The sequence below is a fragment of the Bos taurus genome, chromosome 21 (genome assembly GCF_002263795.3).
Source record: "Bos taurus isolate L1 Dominette 01449 registration number 42190680 breed Hereford chromosome 21, ARS-UCD2.0, whole genome shotgun sequence".
Taxonomy (NCBI): domain Eukaryota; kingdom Metazoa; phylum Chordata; class Mammalia; order Artiodactyla; family Bovidae; genus Bos; species Bos taurus.
Window position 1 is genome coordinate 25,288,386 of NC_037348.1, and position 17,816 is coordinate 25,306,201.

The 17,816-nt window shown below is 51.3% G+C and overlaps 1 protein-coding gene across 5 annotated transcripts in view; it reads right to left on the reverse strand.

The window, feature by feature from the left end:
* RASGRF1 (Ras protein specific guanine nucleotide releasing factor 1) overlaps nt 1-17,816 on the reverse strand; it is a 102,278-nt gene that overhangs the window by 49,106 nt on the left and 35,356 nt on the right. For all 5 annotated transcript variants that reach the window (XR_009492044.1, XM_024981793.2, NM_001191457.1 and 2 more), the window contains exons 5-8: nt 15,556-15,809; nt 7,793-7,872; nt 4,509-4,702; nt 4,094-4,203 (exon numbers count right to left, since the gene is read on the reverse strand). Coding sequence is in view for 4 of the 5 variants with exons in the window: in XM_024981793.2 (XP_024837561.1) it covers nt 4,094-4,203; nt 4,509-4,702; nt 7,793-7,872; nt 15,556-15,809 (638 nt within the window). In the remaining variant the exon portion in view is untranslated. The remainder of the gene's footprint in view (nt 1-4,093; nt 4,204-4,508; nt 4,703-7,792; nt 7,873-15,555; nt 15,810-17,816) is intronic.

Below are 17,816 nucleotides of genomic sequence, written 5' to 3' on the forward strand. Positions count from 1 at the left end.
ATGCCATCCAACTGTCTCATCCTCTGTTGCTTCCTTCTTCTCCTGCCCTCAATCTTTTCAGCATCAGGATCTTTTCCAATGAGTCATGCCAAATAGAAGGGGGAAAATGTGGAAACAGTGACAGACTATTTTCTTGGGCTCCAAAATCATTGCAGACAGTGACTGCAGCCATGAAATTAAAAGACTCTTGCTCCTTGTAAGGAAAGCTATGGCCAACCTAAACAGCGTATGAAAAAGCAAAGACATCACTTTGCTGACAAAGGTCTGTATAGGCAAAGCTATGGTTTTTCCAGTAGTAATATTCGGATGAATCAGCTATACACATACATATATGTCCCTTCCCTCTAGATCCTCCCTCCCACTGCCCCAACCCACCCTCCAGATTATCACAGAGCACTGAGCTAAGCTCCTGTGCTATGCAGCAGCTTCCCACTAGCTATTTTACATGTGCTAGTGTGTATATGTCAATGCTACTATCTCAATTTGTCACACCTCCTTCTCCCCCCTTGCACACTCTTTATATAGTGGTTTCCTTAATGTTTGGGTTCCAGAATGCCTTATTTTTGGATTGCCAACTTGGCAATCCAGTTGGCTCAAGGAAAGACTGACTGCAGTTTATTTCTATAGGCTCCAGCACGACTAGGAGGTTTAAGCAAGACACAGTTTGCCCCTTCATCTGAGAACACTTGCAACTTTCTGTTCTGGTTCTGACTGCTGCAACACTGCTCCTCTCCACAAGGTGGCAGTACTTAACTGCTTTTTAAAAATAGCATTGGTGGGAAAAGGTAGGAGTGAGTTAACAACTTTGCTAAGACCCTCCATGTGTTCCCAGGAGTCTTAGGAAAGTAGTGAATATATATATATATTTTTGGAAGGAGGTCTGGAAAAAGTACCCCACCTATTCTAAGGAAAGCACAAAGCCTCCTCTTTGTTTGTTGATGCCTGAAATTCCACAAGTAAGATACCACTCAGAGAGCTGACGAGTATTCAGTGGTTAACAGAGTTCTCTCGTAGACATGATGCAATTCAAACCCCGTAACAATGAGAGATGACATGGGTGCAGCTGGAGCTGTGAACAGGGGAATCAGTGTGATTGATGCTAAACACATTACTCAACCCCTCAAATACTTAGCTTCCCATTTGTAACTGTTGGGCTGAGGATGGAAAATGATGTATTGCATGGGCTGACCTCATGCAGTGACAGGTGCTTGAATAAAAGGTGGTGACCACTGCCCTTATCACTGCAAAATGTTATTGTAAAAAAAAGGTGATACATGATAACTTGTCATTTTTGCTGGCTATCAGACTGGGGCATCGAGATGAGGTCTCTGCCTTAGAAGCTTTGGTTTTCTACCCATCCCACCCCCACCTTCCCAGCAACGCTCTTCTCTTTCCAGGCCTTAGCCTTCTTCAGGAAAACACATGGGCACGGGCCAGGGAGGGACCTTTCAGGTAGTTCTGTGGATGGAAGTAGCCATCCTTTCTCCAGCCTCCAAAAGTACTTCACTTTTGGAAGCAGCCCAAGGCAATCATAACCCTCTCTCTTGCACAGAGTGGGGGACTGGCTGAAGAGGCTAGAGGTGCTCAAAATGAGGGGGTGGACTCCCTGGCGGTCCTGTGGCTGAAACTTCACAATCCAATTCAGGAAATGCAGGTTTGATCCCTGGTCAGGGAGCTAAGATCCCAGGTGCCGTCAAACTCAGCATAAAAAACCCGAACATAAAACAGAAGCAATAGTGTAACAAATTCAATAAAGACTTTAAAAAATGCTCCACATTAAAAAAAAAAAAAAATCTTTGTTATTTAGTCGCCAAGTCATGTCTGACTCTTTGGGACCCTGTAAACTATAGCCAGCCAGCCTCCTGTGTCCGTGAGATTCTCCAGGCAAGAATACTGCAGTGGGTTGCCATTTTCTCCTCCAAGGGGTCTTCTGGACCCAGGGATCGAACTTGGGTCTCCTACATCTCTGCCCCTGGCAGGCGGGCTCTTTACCCCTGAGCCACCTAGGGATGGCTGTTGGACGTGTATAAACTGCAGCAGCTCAGGGTAAACGGCAGACCCAGGTTGCAGTCTGTGATGGGGGAGCCTAGGTTAGGGAAGCTGGGGGCGACTCTGGGAAGGCGGCCTGGGGTTTCCAGGGCCTGAGGCTCCTGGGGGAACTGGAAGTGATGACCTGGGTTACCCTGGAGACTAGGAGTGAGGAGTTCAGGAGAGGAAGTGGGACAAAGGCCCCCAGAGGTGAGGGGTGCAGGGCTCTGAGGCTGGCGAGGGAGGGGCTGGTTATCTTCTGGCTTCTAGTCAGGCTGCAGCTTTCCTCAGGCCCCAGGGAAGGTAGGAGGAGGATGAAAGGGCTGCTATCACATGGGAAAACCCTCTTCTGTGCTTCTCAGGCTGGGCTCAGGACCAGGTGCAGGTGATGGGTGGGGGGACAAAGGAAGAGCAGTCAGTACACCCAGCACCAGGGGGGAGAGGGGACTGGGGTCTTGGGCCAAGTTCCCTGGTACCCACGTGCCTCCTGTACCCCTGCCTGCACTGGGACAGGGCATCCCACAGGGTCCAGGAACTCACAGTGGGGGTCCACATCTTCTCCCTGGGGAAGAGTACACTGTACTGACTCCCTGGGGCCCGAGAGAACTGGGGTCCACACCCCACAACGGTTCTGTTAGTCTGCAGTCACGTCCTGCTTACACCTTCTCCCGAATTCTTCACTGTGGGGTCTGTGCCCTGCCCCAGTCCAGATTGGTCCTCCCTCTGCCCAGCTGCCCAACAAGTTCCACTTGTTGAACTCGGGAAGCTGTTTAGGGCTCTGGGTGGTGGGCGGGGCTCCAGAGGGGCTGGTGGCTGAGCCCCACCCGCTGCAGACCCATCCAGTCTCTGACCATAAGGCCCTTCCTCACCTCTTGGCCTCCACTGGTGAATGCCCCAGGGCTCAGCCTTTGGTTCATACCTCATTCCTGCTTAAACTCACTCCCTTGGTGATCTCATCAATCTTGTGACTTTTAAAAAAAAATTTTGGCTGCACTACGTGGTATGCAGGATCTTAGTTCCCTGCCTAGGGATCGAACCCACACCTCCCGCAGTGCAAGTGCAGAGTCTTAATCTCTGGACTGCCAGGGAAGTCCCAGCTGGTGACTTTAAATACCATGTCTGAGCTGATGACCTGTTCCATCTCGCCTCCCTAAACTCCAGACTCAAACACAGACTCTCTCTCCTTGTCATCTCCACTGCTGTCGTCCATCTCAGGCCCAACACACCCCCAATAAAGCTCCCATGAAGCAAAGCAGACCCCTTCAACCTGCCTCTCCAGCAGCTTCTACACCTTGCATCGTGGCAGTGCCATCCTTCAGGCTGCTCAGGCTCAGACTCCCTTTCGACTCCCAGGTTCTCTCTCTGTCCTCTTATCTCATCCATCAGAAACTCTAGTGGGTTCCCCCTTCAGAAAACACTAGAGTCTGAAGCTCCTTCCCTCCACACCGCCCCGCCCCCACAGATGGGGAATCCCTCCCCCACCGCCTGGCTGTGGCATCCCTCCTCCCTGGTCCCTCTGCTCCTGCCTGGGCAGAGACTGCGCCCCAGGGACTGATGGAAAGCAGGGGAGGCCCTGACTATGGGGCTTCGGCTTCTGACAATGGCCCAACCATCGCCTGTCCACCCACAGACACTGCCTGCTGCTGAACAGAGCCTGGGATACACGAAGGCCCAACACTCGGGACCCCATGGAGCTCCTACAGCCACAAGCATTGACACATCGACACTGGAGAACCAAGGAAATGGGCAGAGAGAGTCTGCGAGTCCCGGAGATGGGTCCACTGACTGCCCAGGCCCTTGCTGGGCCCCACCTGTGCCAGGGACAGCAAGCCACCCATCCCATCTGGCCGGTGCCCACCTGGACTGGAGCCGTAAACCCCTCAGACTGCTCCTGGGGATTCTGCCTCCAGGTGGGACAGGCTATGGGTCCCCACCCCTCGAAATCTTAAGCAGAAACATGAGTTTTGGCCATTTGGGCTCAGCGAACTCCCGGTGGGGGCACCCTCAAGCCTGGGTCTGCCCCGTGATGTGGGTTCCCTGGTGTGGGGACCCGCTGCAGGTTTACCTGGACAGCTCCTCCAGTTTGGACTTGGCATAGTCCAGGCTGTTGCGCTCCACGTGCTCATGAGGTGTGTGTGCCAGGAGCTCGTGCAGCGTCAGGATGTACCTGGGGATCTGTGGGGGCGGGGAGGTGAGGCAGGAGAGAGGTGGCGATGAAATGAGAGACAGGGGAGAGACAGATCCCCGGAGAGGGATGGGGGCGCAGAGACAGGGGTTCTCAGCACCAAGGACCTCCATTGCACTTCCAATCTCAGACTCTTCCGATCTCAGACTTGGAGCCAGGGTCTTGGGTGGGACGACCCCCACCCCTGGGCTGTCCCGCAGGCCAGTCTCTCTGCCGTTCGCACCCCTCCTGACCCCACCGCCCAGCCACCCACGTGCGCATGCACCCTACCAGGGCGGCAGGCGGGGCGGCGCACCTGGAACATGGGGTAGGTGAGGAAGGTCTCCAGCGTCCTCTCCTCGCAGTCGGGCTTGGCCTCGTAGTGCTTGAGCAGCTTGTCAAAGTCGCGGTTCTGCTTGCAGTGCGCCAGGATCTGCAGGCTGTACTGGTGGTTGCGCACGAACTCCTGGTAGATGTTGAGCATGGGCAGCAGGATGTCGAACAGGTCGGCTGCAAGGAGGCAGGGCTCAGTGGGCAGCGGGGGCGCCCTCCATGTGCGGTGAGGGGCTGACGCCCTCCCCCAGGCCCTCGGCCTTCCCAGACCCGCTGGGGAGGTCCCAGAGAAACCCCCTGCCTTTGGAGCTGACCCTGGCCCCACCGCCCTCTCCTAGGAGAGACAGGAAGGCCCCAGGCACTGGGATCAATCACATCAGAACCACAAGGTTTGGAGCCCTATCTAGTCTGACACCTAGAGGGCCAGAGAAAGCAGGTGTGGAGGGTGCTGTGGGGTGCCTGCCCCCTGGGCACCTTTTAGGACACAGGTGCTTCTTCCCTGGCTGTCACCAGTCCCAGTGGCTGTCAGCTGGGTCCTCCCTGCGTGGGAACTGCTCTCTGCCGAAGGAAGCTGCCCTGCACAAGCTGGGCCCGTGACTGTAAGGGAGGGGGCTGTGAAGGCCGGCCCCTGCCTCGACTGGGGACCTCTCTGAGGGGCCACCTGGGTCCCAGAGTGCCTGTGGGGGTTGCCCTTGGCCTCTGTTGTAATTACATCCCCCCAGTGCCCTCCTCCCTCCAGGGGGCCTCCCTCCCAGAGTGTCCCATCTGTGACTGGGACCTGTCAGAGGCCACAGGGTGAGTCAGCAGCTGGCTTGGAACCAGGTTTCCCGACTCCCTTGTTCCAGGGCTTTCCACCTCATGACATGCTTTCCTGAATCTCTATGCCCTCACCTGTGGGTCCCCTGTCCCTGCCCTCCCAGCTCTGCAGCCCCTGCTGGCCCGTCAGTCTCAACCTCCTGTCCTTCCAGCTCTCGAAAGCCCAAGCCTGCCCTTCAACACTTGGTGGGATGGGATGGAGCCTTTAAAACAGAGGTCCCCCAACCTCCCGGACAGCACCTCCTGTCAGATCAGCAGCAGTGTTAGATTAGAAATAAAATGCACAATAAACATACTGTGCTCGAAATATCTTGAAGTCATCCCCCCAGTCCTGGTCCGTGGAAAAACTGTTTTCTATGAAATCAGTCCCTGGTACCCAAAAGGTTGGGGACCATTGCTCTAAAACATCAGCTTACTAACCCCATTAAAGAGAAAGACCATGCAGCTAGTGATGATTATACTCAGTGAAGTAAGTCAGACAGAGAAAGACAAACTCCATATGATATCACTCATATGTGGAATCTAAATATGACACGAACTTATATACAAAACAGAAACAGACTCACAGACTTAGGGAACAGATTTGTGGCTGCCAAGGGGGAGGGGGATGGGGGATGGATGGAGTGGGAGCTTGGGTTTAGCATTTGTAACTTTTTACATATAGAACGGATAAACGAGAAGGTCCTACTGTATAGCACAGGGCTTCCCTGGTGGCTCAGTGGTAAACAAGCTGCCCGCCAAGGCAGGAGACATAGGAGACTCAGGTTTGATCCCTGAGTAGGGAAGATCCCCTGGAGGAGGAAATGGTTACCCACTCCAGTATTCTTCTCGGGAAAATCCTATGGACACAGGAGCCTGGAGGGCTACAGTCCATGGGGTTGCAAAGAGTCTGAGCACCCATACATCCAGTGTATAGCACGAGGAACTATATTCAATAACCCATAATAACCATAATGGAAAAGAATATTATAAAAGGAACATATACATAGGTATAAGTGAATCACTTTGCTGTACAGCTGAAATGAAGACAACATTGTAAGTCAACTACATTTCAATAAAAGGAAAAAATTTCCTTGTAACAAACTCTAAGTGGGAGCTCTCATGCAAGGCATCCACCTATCCAGTGGATCACCTCATCAATCCTACGAGGACAGAAAGTACAGCCTTTTTCTTTTTTCTAGTGTACATGTGTGTGTTTGCTCAGTCGTTAAGTCGTGTCCAACTCTTTGTGACCCTATGGGCTGTAGCCTGCCAGGCTCCTCTGTCCATGGAGTTTTTCAGGCAAGAATATAGGAGCAGGTTGCCATTTCCTCTTCCAGGGGATCTTTCTGACCCAAGGATAAAACCATGGCTCTTGTGTCTCCTGCATTGGCAGGCCTGTTCTTTACCACTGAGTCACCTGCTTCTTCTTTTGACCTTGGAGAAAATGGGTCTCTTTGACCTGAGAGAAATAGAAATAGCACTCGCTCCCTGTGGAAGTCTCCTGGCCTGTGGGCAGGGGAGCCTCTCCTCTCTCAGCAGTCCCTTCACCTTCCTGAGCCTTTTCCCTTGACTCCACAGCAGAACTGACACAACACTCACCTTTTCCTGTTGAATTAGGTGGAAGGAAGATGCTACCCAGGGTTGGAGAGACAAGATGTGAGAGGCACTCCTATACATCACTCTCAGGAGTGAGGACTTGGAGAGAAATGTGACGGTGGGTACAGAGCGGGGAGTCCACCGCCCTTGTTTCAGCCATTCAGCCTCTGGACACCTATCTCAGGGAACTGCTCTCTAATATGGAGACCACCTCACACATAGACACTATTGTTTCTAGTAACAGCAAAAAGGCAGAGCATATTTAAGAGCCAAGAAGGGGGAGATGTCTGCGTAGACAGTGGCAGATTCACAGGGCCCTGGAGCACTACACAGTCATCAAAAAGCATGCTTCAGCTTGAGAAAATGCTTATGCAATAATGTTAAGTAAAAAAAAAAAACCCACAGTAAGATTCAAATTCTATATTCAGTATGTTTGCAATTATGTAAAATGGGAAAAAAAATCACCAAGATCTATGCATAGAAAAAAGAATTGGAAGGAAACAAACCCAAGTGTTTACAGTAGTTATCTTTGGGAAGCAGAACTATGGCTGATATTTTTAACCATTTCCTTCTTTTCTGGATTCTCGAATTTTCTCAAATGGGTACATATATTTTATTTTTAAAAAGGAAAAACAGATAAACTAAAAATATATCACTTCCTCCCAGAAATGTAGCTTTTGCCAATTTGTTTTTCCTCTTCTGAGCCCTCTGAGTGTTCCTGGGAGTTTTTAAAGGGCCCCTGTGGTACATTCTGCAAGGACAAAAGTGTTGCCAGCTGGGGTTTGGTGGGGAGGGGGTGGCCACTGTAGAGGGACTTCCCAGGTCAGGGTGGGGATGGAGGGGCAGAGGACCCCTGCCAGGGCTGCTACTCACCCAGGACCAGCGTGGGCCAGCTGGAGATGCGGGCCTTCAGGCCTTGGTAAAAGATCTGGTGCAAAAACATGATGGTCTCGCTGCAAGAGAAAACACAGGGTTAAGCTCAGGCCAGGACATCCTGTCCCTTCAAGCATCCCCTACCACAAGTTAAGGAAATCCTCTCAGGTGACACTTAACCTGAAAACCAGTTCAGTGGGATGGACTATGTAATTTGTGGGGCCTGATGTAAAACAAACAAGCGAGCCCCTTGTTAACAAAATGGTTAAAAATTTCAGGATGGGGTTTCCCTGGCGGTCCAGTGCAATGCAAGGGACACCAGCTGGATCCCAGGTAAGGGAAGATCCCACATGCCACGGAGCAACTAAGCCTGTGCACCACGACTGCTGAGCCTGTGCTCTAGAGCCCGTGAGTCGCAACTACTGAAGCCTGCATGCCACAGAGCCTGTGCTGCACAAGAGAAGCCACTGCAATGAGAAGCCTGTGACCCTCAATGAAGAGTAGCCCTCACTCATTGCAACTAGAGAAAGCCTGTGTACAGCAACGAAGACCCACCACAGCTGAAAAAACAAAAAATTAATTAAGAAAAAAATGGTCTCCGAAAAAATAAAGTGTATTTCAGGATGGTGACGGCAGAGTGTACAATTCAGAAGGGCTCTTCTCAGCATGCAATCAAATGCTGGTCAAGCTGGCCGAGAAGGGTAGTGCTCTGGCTGCTGGCTTCCCTCAAGTCCCTGCTGGCTGGGGGTGCCCCTGAGGGATCCTGGAGGAAGCTAGGGCCCTGAAGAACTCAGAGGAAAAGCCACTCAGAGGAAAAGTCCTCATGTCATGAGGACATGACAGGATCTAGGGCTTGAGACCCACACAGATGGAGGCTCGATCTGCTGCCTTTTGCCCCTTCCCACCTGTGTGACCCTGAGCAAGATGCCTAACAGCTCTGAACCACAGGTCTTTCCATGGAAAACACAGAGGTGAAATGTGGTTCTTCTGAAAGTATTGTGCATCTACTGGAGCAGAGTGATGCTCAGCAAATGCTAGTTCTCCACCAGCCCCTTTTGGAATAAACGTTAGAAAATGGAAAAAAAAAAAAAAAAAGGAAAGGACAGAAACCCAGAGTCTCTAAAGTGCCTGCTTTGTCATCACCTGGAATGCTGGGGGTGCACATAGTCTCATTAGGCCTCAGAGCATTTCCCAGACAGCCACATTTGCCGTGGCCCCACTCCCATACCCCCTTCTCTGCCCACTGCTCCCCAAGAGGCTGGTTCCAGAGAACAGCCAATCTGTGAGAACACAGAGAACTCAAGAGACGGGCCAATTCTGCTCCATCCTGCAGGGCCCCCCTCCTCCTGTTCTTTCCTTGTTCCTGCTCATCACCCTGGCTCCTACACCCTGCAGACCTGGGGGGCTCCTCAGCATGTCTGGGCTTGCCTTGAATCACAGGGGAAGCCAAAAGAACCGAATATGCCAAAGTGTGGGGGCTTGTCCCTGGTGGTCCAGTGGTTAAGATTCCACACTTCCAAAGCAGGGGGCACGGGGTTCAATCCTGGGTCAGGGAACTAGATCCCACCTGTGGCGCAGCCGAAAAAAATTCTCTTTTTTTAACGTGCGTTCCACTCATGGAAAGGGAAAATGAGTCCCAGAGAGGAAGAGTGAGCTCCCAGGAGTTGGGGCTCTGGGCCCTGTCTTCCGCCTCCCTGGAACATTCTCTGTCTTTCTCTGCCGTATCACCACCCCTCCATGGCTACACTCTCTGCTCCCTCCCCAGGCTCTCCCAGCGCCCTGGGTGGTCGCTGAGGCCCTGGTGTTTTCCAGCTTGGGGTGCTGTCACGGGGTGCTGTCCCTTCTCTCAGCAGTTTGTGCCCTGAAGGCAAACCCCCACCACTGTGAGGTCTCATTCTCAGGACAAGAGCAGAGGATGGAAGGCGCTGGGTGGGCGCCCCTGGGCTGCGAGGCACAGGAGGCCAGTAAGGGGCCTGGACCTCATGTGCACGGAAGTCCTGAGAGGCACGGGGCTCCTGGACCCTGGATGGGTTTGGAATTCCCTGAGCACCCCCACTCTGCAGAGAAAACACACTGTGTGAACAGAGAAAGAAAAGAAGGAAAGACTGAAGAGAAAAAGGGGTGAGGGAGCTGAGAGGTGGGGGTGGTGGTAAGAGAACAGAACACAGCGCCTGGGCTCTGCAGAGCAAAGTCTGTACTGGTCACACCCCCAGGACGTTCAGAAGGGAAGGCTGGGGCCAGGGGGGCCTTTAACAGGTATCATTGGAAAAGATCCTAATGCTGGGGAAGACTGAAGGCAAAAGTAGAAGTGGATGATAGAGGATGAGATGGTTGGATGGTATCACTGACTCAGTGGACATGAGTTTGAGCAAGTTCCTGGAGATAGTAGAGGGTAGGGAAGCCTGGCGTGCTGCAGTACAAGGGGGTCGCAAAGAGTCGGACACAACCGAGCTACTGAACAACAAAGTAGTGGAAACATTCCGAGTTCTCATTCCTGAGTGTGGTCCAGTCATTACCGTGAATTAACTATCATTTCCCTGAAGTCCCAAGAGAACAGGCCCCCAGGGGTGGTGACACAGTGATTTCTGGACTGGGGGCCCCATTTGATGGCTGAAGTCATCTTCAGTTTTCAGGCAGAGAGTCTGCAACAGATGTACCTGTGACCAGGCTGATTCTGCCTGTTCATGGCCCTTGAACTAGTCATTGAACAGATAAACAGACACCGTGCCAATCTGAAGAGCTTTAGTTGTCCACATGGGAAGAGCCTTTGGAAAATTCAAATGAGACGGATCCGGGGTGCATGGCAGTGCACAGAGGGGTGAATGTGGGCCCTGAAGTGGGGGAGGGTGGAGGTAGAAAGACTATCGGGGGTTCCTGAGGAGCCAGGAGGTGATGAATGACCCCAAGCACTGACAGCAAGACTCAGGGCCCCACTCCCAGGAAACGGTTTCCTACGGCTGCAGGAAACACCAGGGAGGAAATCCACCCTCTTAGATTCCAACAGGGCATGGACTGGTAGAATAGCACAGTAGGAACATGATAAGCTGGGACTACAAAAATACAGTTGATGAAGGCTCCCTTTTCCCTTTGTATTGGCCATTTGAACATCTTCTTTTGAGAACTGCCAAGTCCTATTTACTATTTTCAGTTTTATTAATTTAAACTAACTCTTCATGTTAAGTGTATAATGGAACATCTACATTGCAGACTTTTTTTTTTCTCAGCTATTTTCCACTGATTTTGTGTTTACTGTCTTTTAAAGTTTTTCTACTTTGCCGTGAGGGTACCATTTTCTTTCTTTTTTTTTCCTGTTTTGAGCATGTCTTTTCCCACTCCTAGATTGCATACACACTCATCTGTATTTTATTTTTTACATATAAATACTTAACTAGGGGACTTCCTTTGTGGTCCAGTGCTTAAGAATCTGCCTGCCATGCAGGGGACACAGGTTAGATCCTTGGTCTGGAAGATTCCACATGCTTCAGAGAGACTAAGCCCATGTGCCACAACTACTGAGCCTGTGCTCTAGAGCCCAGGGGCCTCAACAAGAGAAGCCACCACGAGAGAAGCCTGAGCACCACAACTAGAGAGTACGCCTGCTGCACCTAGAGAAAGCCCATGCAGCAACGAAGACCTGGTGCAGCCAAAATAAATAAGCAATTGTAAAAATACTTAACTCCAGTTTACTTTGGTGTAGCTTGTGAATAAAATATATAAATGTAATCTTCCTCTCAGTTTGGTTAGCCAACTGCCCCATTTTATTTATCCAATACTCCAGCTGTTTCCCCTGCTTTCCAAAGCTGACTTTATTGTTACTAAATTCTCAAACATGTGTAAGTCTGTTTCTGAACTTTCTATTTTACTTTGATGGTCTATTGGCCTGTTCTGGAAATAGTGTCGGGCTGTTTTTGTTACTTTTAATATGTTTATAAGCCTATAATATATTTGAATTAATGTAGGAAATGTTACTTTCATTGTTCTTTTTTCAGAACATGATTATCAATTTACATGTATTTATTCCTTCAGATGGACTTTAAAATCACTCTGCTAGGCTGAACTTCAATTGCAGTTATATTAACTTTATAGCATGTTTTGGGTGAAATGACATATTTATGACATGGAATCTTGCCATCCAGAATGCTGGCCCACTTTCTGTTTTTGTACAGCCTGCACGTTTAGAAGGACTTTTATAATTTTAAATGGTTGAAAAAAATCAAAAGTGCATTTTATGGTAAGTAAAAATTATATAGAATTACCATTTTAGCATCCATAAGTAAAGGTTTACTGTAACATAGCTGCACCCATTCAACCAACCATTAGGATTGCCTAAGTCCACCTGCTTCTGACAGAGACCCTCTGGCCCTCAAGATCTAAAATATTTACCATCTGGCCTTTGACAGAAGAACTCTGCTGAGACCTAGTTTATGTGAATGCTGTCCCTGAATTGTGCAGTGCACAGCGAGGGCAACTGTATTCTACGGCCCTATCCCTCCCCACAGCTTACTTAGAGTGCAACAGGGAATCTAACACAAAAGAAATCGTTATTTAAGTGTGATGAATGCTACAAAAGAGGGCCCTGGAAGCACACAACCAGGGAAAAGAAGCCAACGGCGACAAGGGGAGTGGGGTGGTCGGAGACATCCAAGAAAAACATGAAGGAAGAGTAGGAGAGAGCTGTTGTAAGGAAAACAGGGAGGACAGTAGGGTGGGGAGAATTAGAGGGAGAGGAAGCGACCTGTCTACTTGGGAAGCATTCATTTTTCCTGGTTCCCTTCTTGAGCCCAGAAAGGAGTGTGACTCACCCAAGCCATTCTCAGATCCACAGGGCTGGGCTGGAAGAGGAGGGCAGAACCAGGCCTCTTCACTCTTGCCCTGCTCTCTACCCATCCCTCCTCACTCCCCAGCCCATGCAGACATGACGAATGGATGGCAGCATACTCCCCCACGGAGCCTCACCATCCTTCTCAGCCCGGGACTCCCAGCCACCGCCGATCAATCAGAGTGGCATCAAGGTACCAACCATCTGTCACCCAGGTGGGATGTTCTCATCACGGGGCCATGCCTGTGGTTCCCAGCACATGTTGCCGGGCAATGTTTTTATTAAAGGGAAACAGTCCAAGTCTCTGCGCTCATTGTCTTGGGTAAACAAAATCTGCTGCAGGTGTTTATTTCAAAGATCACTCCTCCCCTACCCTCCACCCTCCACTATTGTAGAAACACACAATTAACCCCCTCCCCAGCTCTGTAGCACCCTCCAGGAATCTGCCAGCCTGGAGAGAGGCCTCTTTCTTCTCAAGGACTTCTTTTAAGGAGCTCCGGCAAATGAAATCACCAAAGTAGCATCAGGTTTCTAGTGTGGCTGAATCATTGAATTCATTTTGGCCTAAAAGCAAACCCAGGGGGAAGTCACGTGTAGAAATGCCTTCTAGTGAGTGGGCTGGCAGCCTCTGCCCTTGGCCTGTGGCACACACGGACCTCTGTGCTGTGGTCCAAGGCAGGGAGACCCCAGAGATTCACAGCACTTACCCAGCAAGAGGGGAGGCACTTACCCAGCAAGAGGGGAGGCTGGGTTCACACGCAACAGAAAGTTCTCAATAGCGCAGAAGTGGGTGGGGGCAGTGCGTGCCAAGACCTGGGTTGTGATGAGCACGCGTTGGGGAAAAGGAGGATGGGGTAAGTGAAGATCCAGCCCATCATTTAATAGGGCAGCAGGGGCAAGCAGAGGCCTTGATGTAAAATGGAACTGAATTAAAGTCACAGCCCACTGGAACCCTGAGAATGTCCCATCCATCACCTCTCTGAGCTCTGATGCCAGCCTGATGGGGCATCTCCCAGGATCGGAAATCACTCGGGCCAAGTGCTCAGAGAGCCTGGCATGAAGCCGGCCCTGCAAAGTTTAACGTGGTGAGGGCAGTCCAGAACATTCAGTCATGCACAGAAGCTGTGCAGTGCTGCTATTTTTTAATGAAAAAATCAATTAAGCTGGTCTCTGCTCACAAAAAGCAAAGTGGTTAAGACAGTGACGTTTATACTGTCCTATGCACACAGTGGGTCATGTGCTGAGGTATGAACGATAAGAAGGCAGTCATGTTCAGGACTTCCCAACTGGTCCAGTGGTTAAGACTCTGCGCTCCCAAATCAGGGGCCTGGGTTCTATCCCTGGTCGGGGAACTAGAGCCCACATGCTGCAGCTAGGAGCCTGAATGTCACAAGGAAGATCCCACATACTGCAACTAAGACCTGGCACAGCCAATTAAATACATTAAAATAAAGCAATTTTGTAAGGCCCAGTGATTCAGTTTCTACAAGGTTTTCTGAGGCTAGAAGCCGCTCCCCTCCTTCTGCTCCCACCTCTACTGTGTCCCTGTACCCTGACATCTCCTCCACATCCATGAGGTCAGCCTGGTCCTTCTCCCAGCCACCTTCAGCATCTCAGCTCAACCTCTCAAAATCAGACCTGCATCCCCTGGCTCCCCCATCTCCTCCCAGGTGATACATAAGCCCTTAAACTTGCTACAGCACCCTGGCAGGTAAAGGGGCAGAGCAGGGCCCAGGGGAGGTGACCCTGGGTCCCAAACATCTCTGCATAATACCTGGATGAGGCAGCTGGAACTAGTGAAGTGACTGAATGATGACTATGCTAAAGGAAGTGCAGCTGAACGAATAACCTGGAGCACATATGATTTACGTTCATTCCTAGGTGAGAATCGTTTGTAAATAGCGCTCTGTTGATGTTTTTATGTTTGTTGCTTTTACCTAGTTTACTCCATTTTATTGGCTACCACAAAGCTCCTTTAAACCACTTCCTAAGACTGCCCTTTTCAAAAGAGGTGGACAGCAGAAGGGCAACCGTCAGCTCAGCCTTTTGAGGCACTTCCAATCCCACACAAACACCCAGGGTCACCATTTGGGAAAAGTGACCACTTTCATATGGCATGTGCGTAACGCGGTACAGAGCTGAACTCTAACGAGCCTAAGAATTCTAAAAATTTAGACCTGTTTCTTGATCATTATGACGGTGCTATTAAGGTAGAGGAAAGGAACATGCTTGGTTTTTTGTAGCTTGATTTGTAACTTGTAAACATTTAGTTCAACTCCTGTCCCACGTGGTGCCAGTGGTAATGAACCTGCCTCTCAATACAGGAAACATTTAATCCAGGGTTTCTCAACCTTGGCTTGATTATTTTTATTGATTTTTTTCTGGTGCATAGGATCTTAGCTCCCTGACCGGGGATCAAATCTGCACCCCTTGCAGTGGGAGCTCAGTGTCTTAACCACTGGACCACCAGGGTATTGGCACGATTATTTCTGGTGGAATAATTCTTTGCTGGGGCGGCGGGGGGGGGGGGGGGAGGACTGCTCTGTGCACTGTAGGATGTTGAGCATCATCTCTGACCTCTACCCACTAGATGCTACTTGCAAACTCTCCCCCGAACCCCCACACCAAGTTCTGACAATCAAAAACGTCTCCCGACATTGCCCCAGCTGAACCCCTGAGTTTAGACATCTACTCTGTGGGCCTCTATCCGTATCCTGCCCATAAGGGTCAGAACACTGGCTTCTAGGCCCGGGACCTCAGGAGGGCTCCTTCCTCTCTGGGCTCAGTTTCCTCCTCAGCACTTGGTGGGAACTAGAGGAGGGCTTGCGCTCAAGTTCAGTGCTGGCCAGGCTCCCTCCTCCCGCCTTGGCCAAGCACTTCGAGGAAGTGGTGGTGGTGGTGGTGGTGGTGGGGTGCAGGCAGGGACCGAGGTTCAGGTGCTCACCTGTTCAGGAAGATGCTGCTGACGTCGTCGTGCGTGATGGGGGGCTTCTTGGAGCTGGCGGCCATCCGCAGTGGGCGCAGGAAGTTGTTCACCAGGATGTGCAGCTGCTGCACGTACTCGGCCTCGGCCTCCAGCATGCTGAACACCACCTGGTTCCTCTTGCGCATGCTGTCTGCGTGCGGTGACCGGATGTAGTCCTGGATGATGGTCTTCCACTTGCGCCGGCATAGCCAGCCCCGCAGGAAGCTCTGCACCTGGGAGCCGAGACCGGGGGAGAGCCGCCCATCAGCCTCTGCTGCCCGGGTCCTTCCAGGACCAAGGCTCTGTTGTCCCCTGTGCTTAGGGAAAGAGCTCAGGCAAAGGTAGGCCTGGTGCCCCTGCCTGCGTGGTGCTGGGCGCGACTTCGAGGCCCTCCGAGTCCACTCTCCATCTGTGCCCTGAGGCTAAGGAGATGATGGCCAGACTCAAAGTGTGTGGTTCCCGGACAGGCAGCTTCAGCATCTCCTGAGATTCTGTTAGAAATGCCAACCCCAGGCCCCATCCCAGACCTCTGTGTTCAAACCAGGTCCCCCAGGTTTCTCTGGTAGCATCACCAGACGGAGGGAAAATGTGGCTCCAAGTCCCCACCATGGGAGGGGACTCGAGAAGAGAGAGCTGCCAGGCTGTGCCAGGTGGAGCTCACACTTCTCATCTAATGACTGGCCTGAGAGCCCTGAAGTTTCAATTTAAGCTTGTCTGGACAGAGGGCAATTATCACATTGAACTGAATATGGCAGATGAGTTCATCTTTTGCTTGGACCTCATCAGCAGGCGCCAGAGGCTCTCCTCTGCCTCCACGGGGAGAAATGAACACGGTGACTTGAGTCGGGCTACTTGGCTTGGCCTCGTTTTGACGAGAACTTGGGAAGGGCCTTGATTCCCAGACTCAGAGGACTGTGTGAAGATCTGCATGCTTCCAATCAAGGCTCCTCACCATTCCTGCTGCTGAGTTGTGGGCAAGCTCAGGGGCTGCACGGGGAGGGCCCAGGGCCCCAGGAACAAAGGTGCTGCATGGTGCTGGGTCGGAGTGGGGATTCTGGGGATCCAGGGGCTGCCTGTTGAGGTGCTCATCAAAATACTATCAGCTGAAAAGGGCACTGGCCATGAACAGAAAGTGTGGCCTTCCGAGTGCAGACCTGTGGCCAGGGCCGTCTGCCCTGGGGAGGAGCGGCTTGACTTCGTCACAACAGTTCTCTGAAGATAAGAAGCCTCTCTGGATAAAGGGTGAGGGGCTTGCTCAGAGGCCCCAGAAGGGTGACAATAAAAGGAGGACAGTGCATTTCAGCTGGATTTAACAAAATGTTCCCACCAGAATGGCTATCAAAATGGGCCGGGAAGTCCAGTGGGGCCATGGAAGACAAGGCAGACCAGCACATCCCTGTGTGGGTAGGGCTTGGTTCAGACCCCTGGTGGCACTAGTGGCAAGTCCCAATGTCCATGGGGTACCAGGGGGTCCTATGGATCATAGGTGGGCAGGCAGCTGGCCTAGGGCCAGCAGACACTGTGGGCAGGAGGCAGGCCCGGGGCTGCGAGACCTCCTGCTTTTCCAAGAGATGGTGTGACCGAAGATGTGGGCTCTGGAGCTCAGCGGCCAGGGTTGAAATGTCGCTTTGCCAATACCTGGCTGTGTGACCTAAGCAAGTCACTTTGCCCTTATGGGCTTCTGTACCCTCATCTGTGAAATGCAGACAATAATCAAACTCCAGAGGGCTCTCAGTTCAGAAGAGATTAATCTGCATACATCTCCTAGAATAGTGTCTGGCACATAGAAAGTGCGTAAGGGATGTTAGCTCTTTCTATTTCTGAGTAACCAGAAATACAGACTTTTTTTTTTTTTAATGTGAAATGTTTAGCGTTTATAGCACCGGCAACACATTAAAAAGGGGGAAAAAAACACCGTATGGGCTAAAAACCCCAAACACGCTGGGAGGCTGAACTTGGCCTGTGGGAAGCCAGTTTGCAGCTTCTGGTCTGTATGGTGCTGGGGTCCTTTTATGCTCTTGACAAGGAGGGTTTTCTGGTTTCACTTGTTTTTCTTAGGGTGAGTCAGGCTCCCCTGCTTCAAGTCTGGCCAGCTGCAAACACAGACCATGTTCTTCCCCTACACAGGGTGGCCCATGATGCTGGTCAGTATCCCCGCCACTGGGCAGCTTTCTGGTACCTCCTGAGATGTCCACCCCTTCTGGACTCCAAAAGCGTAAAACCAGCTGGACCAACCCTGG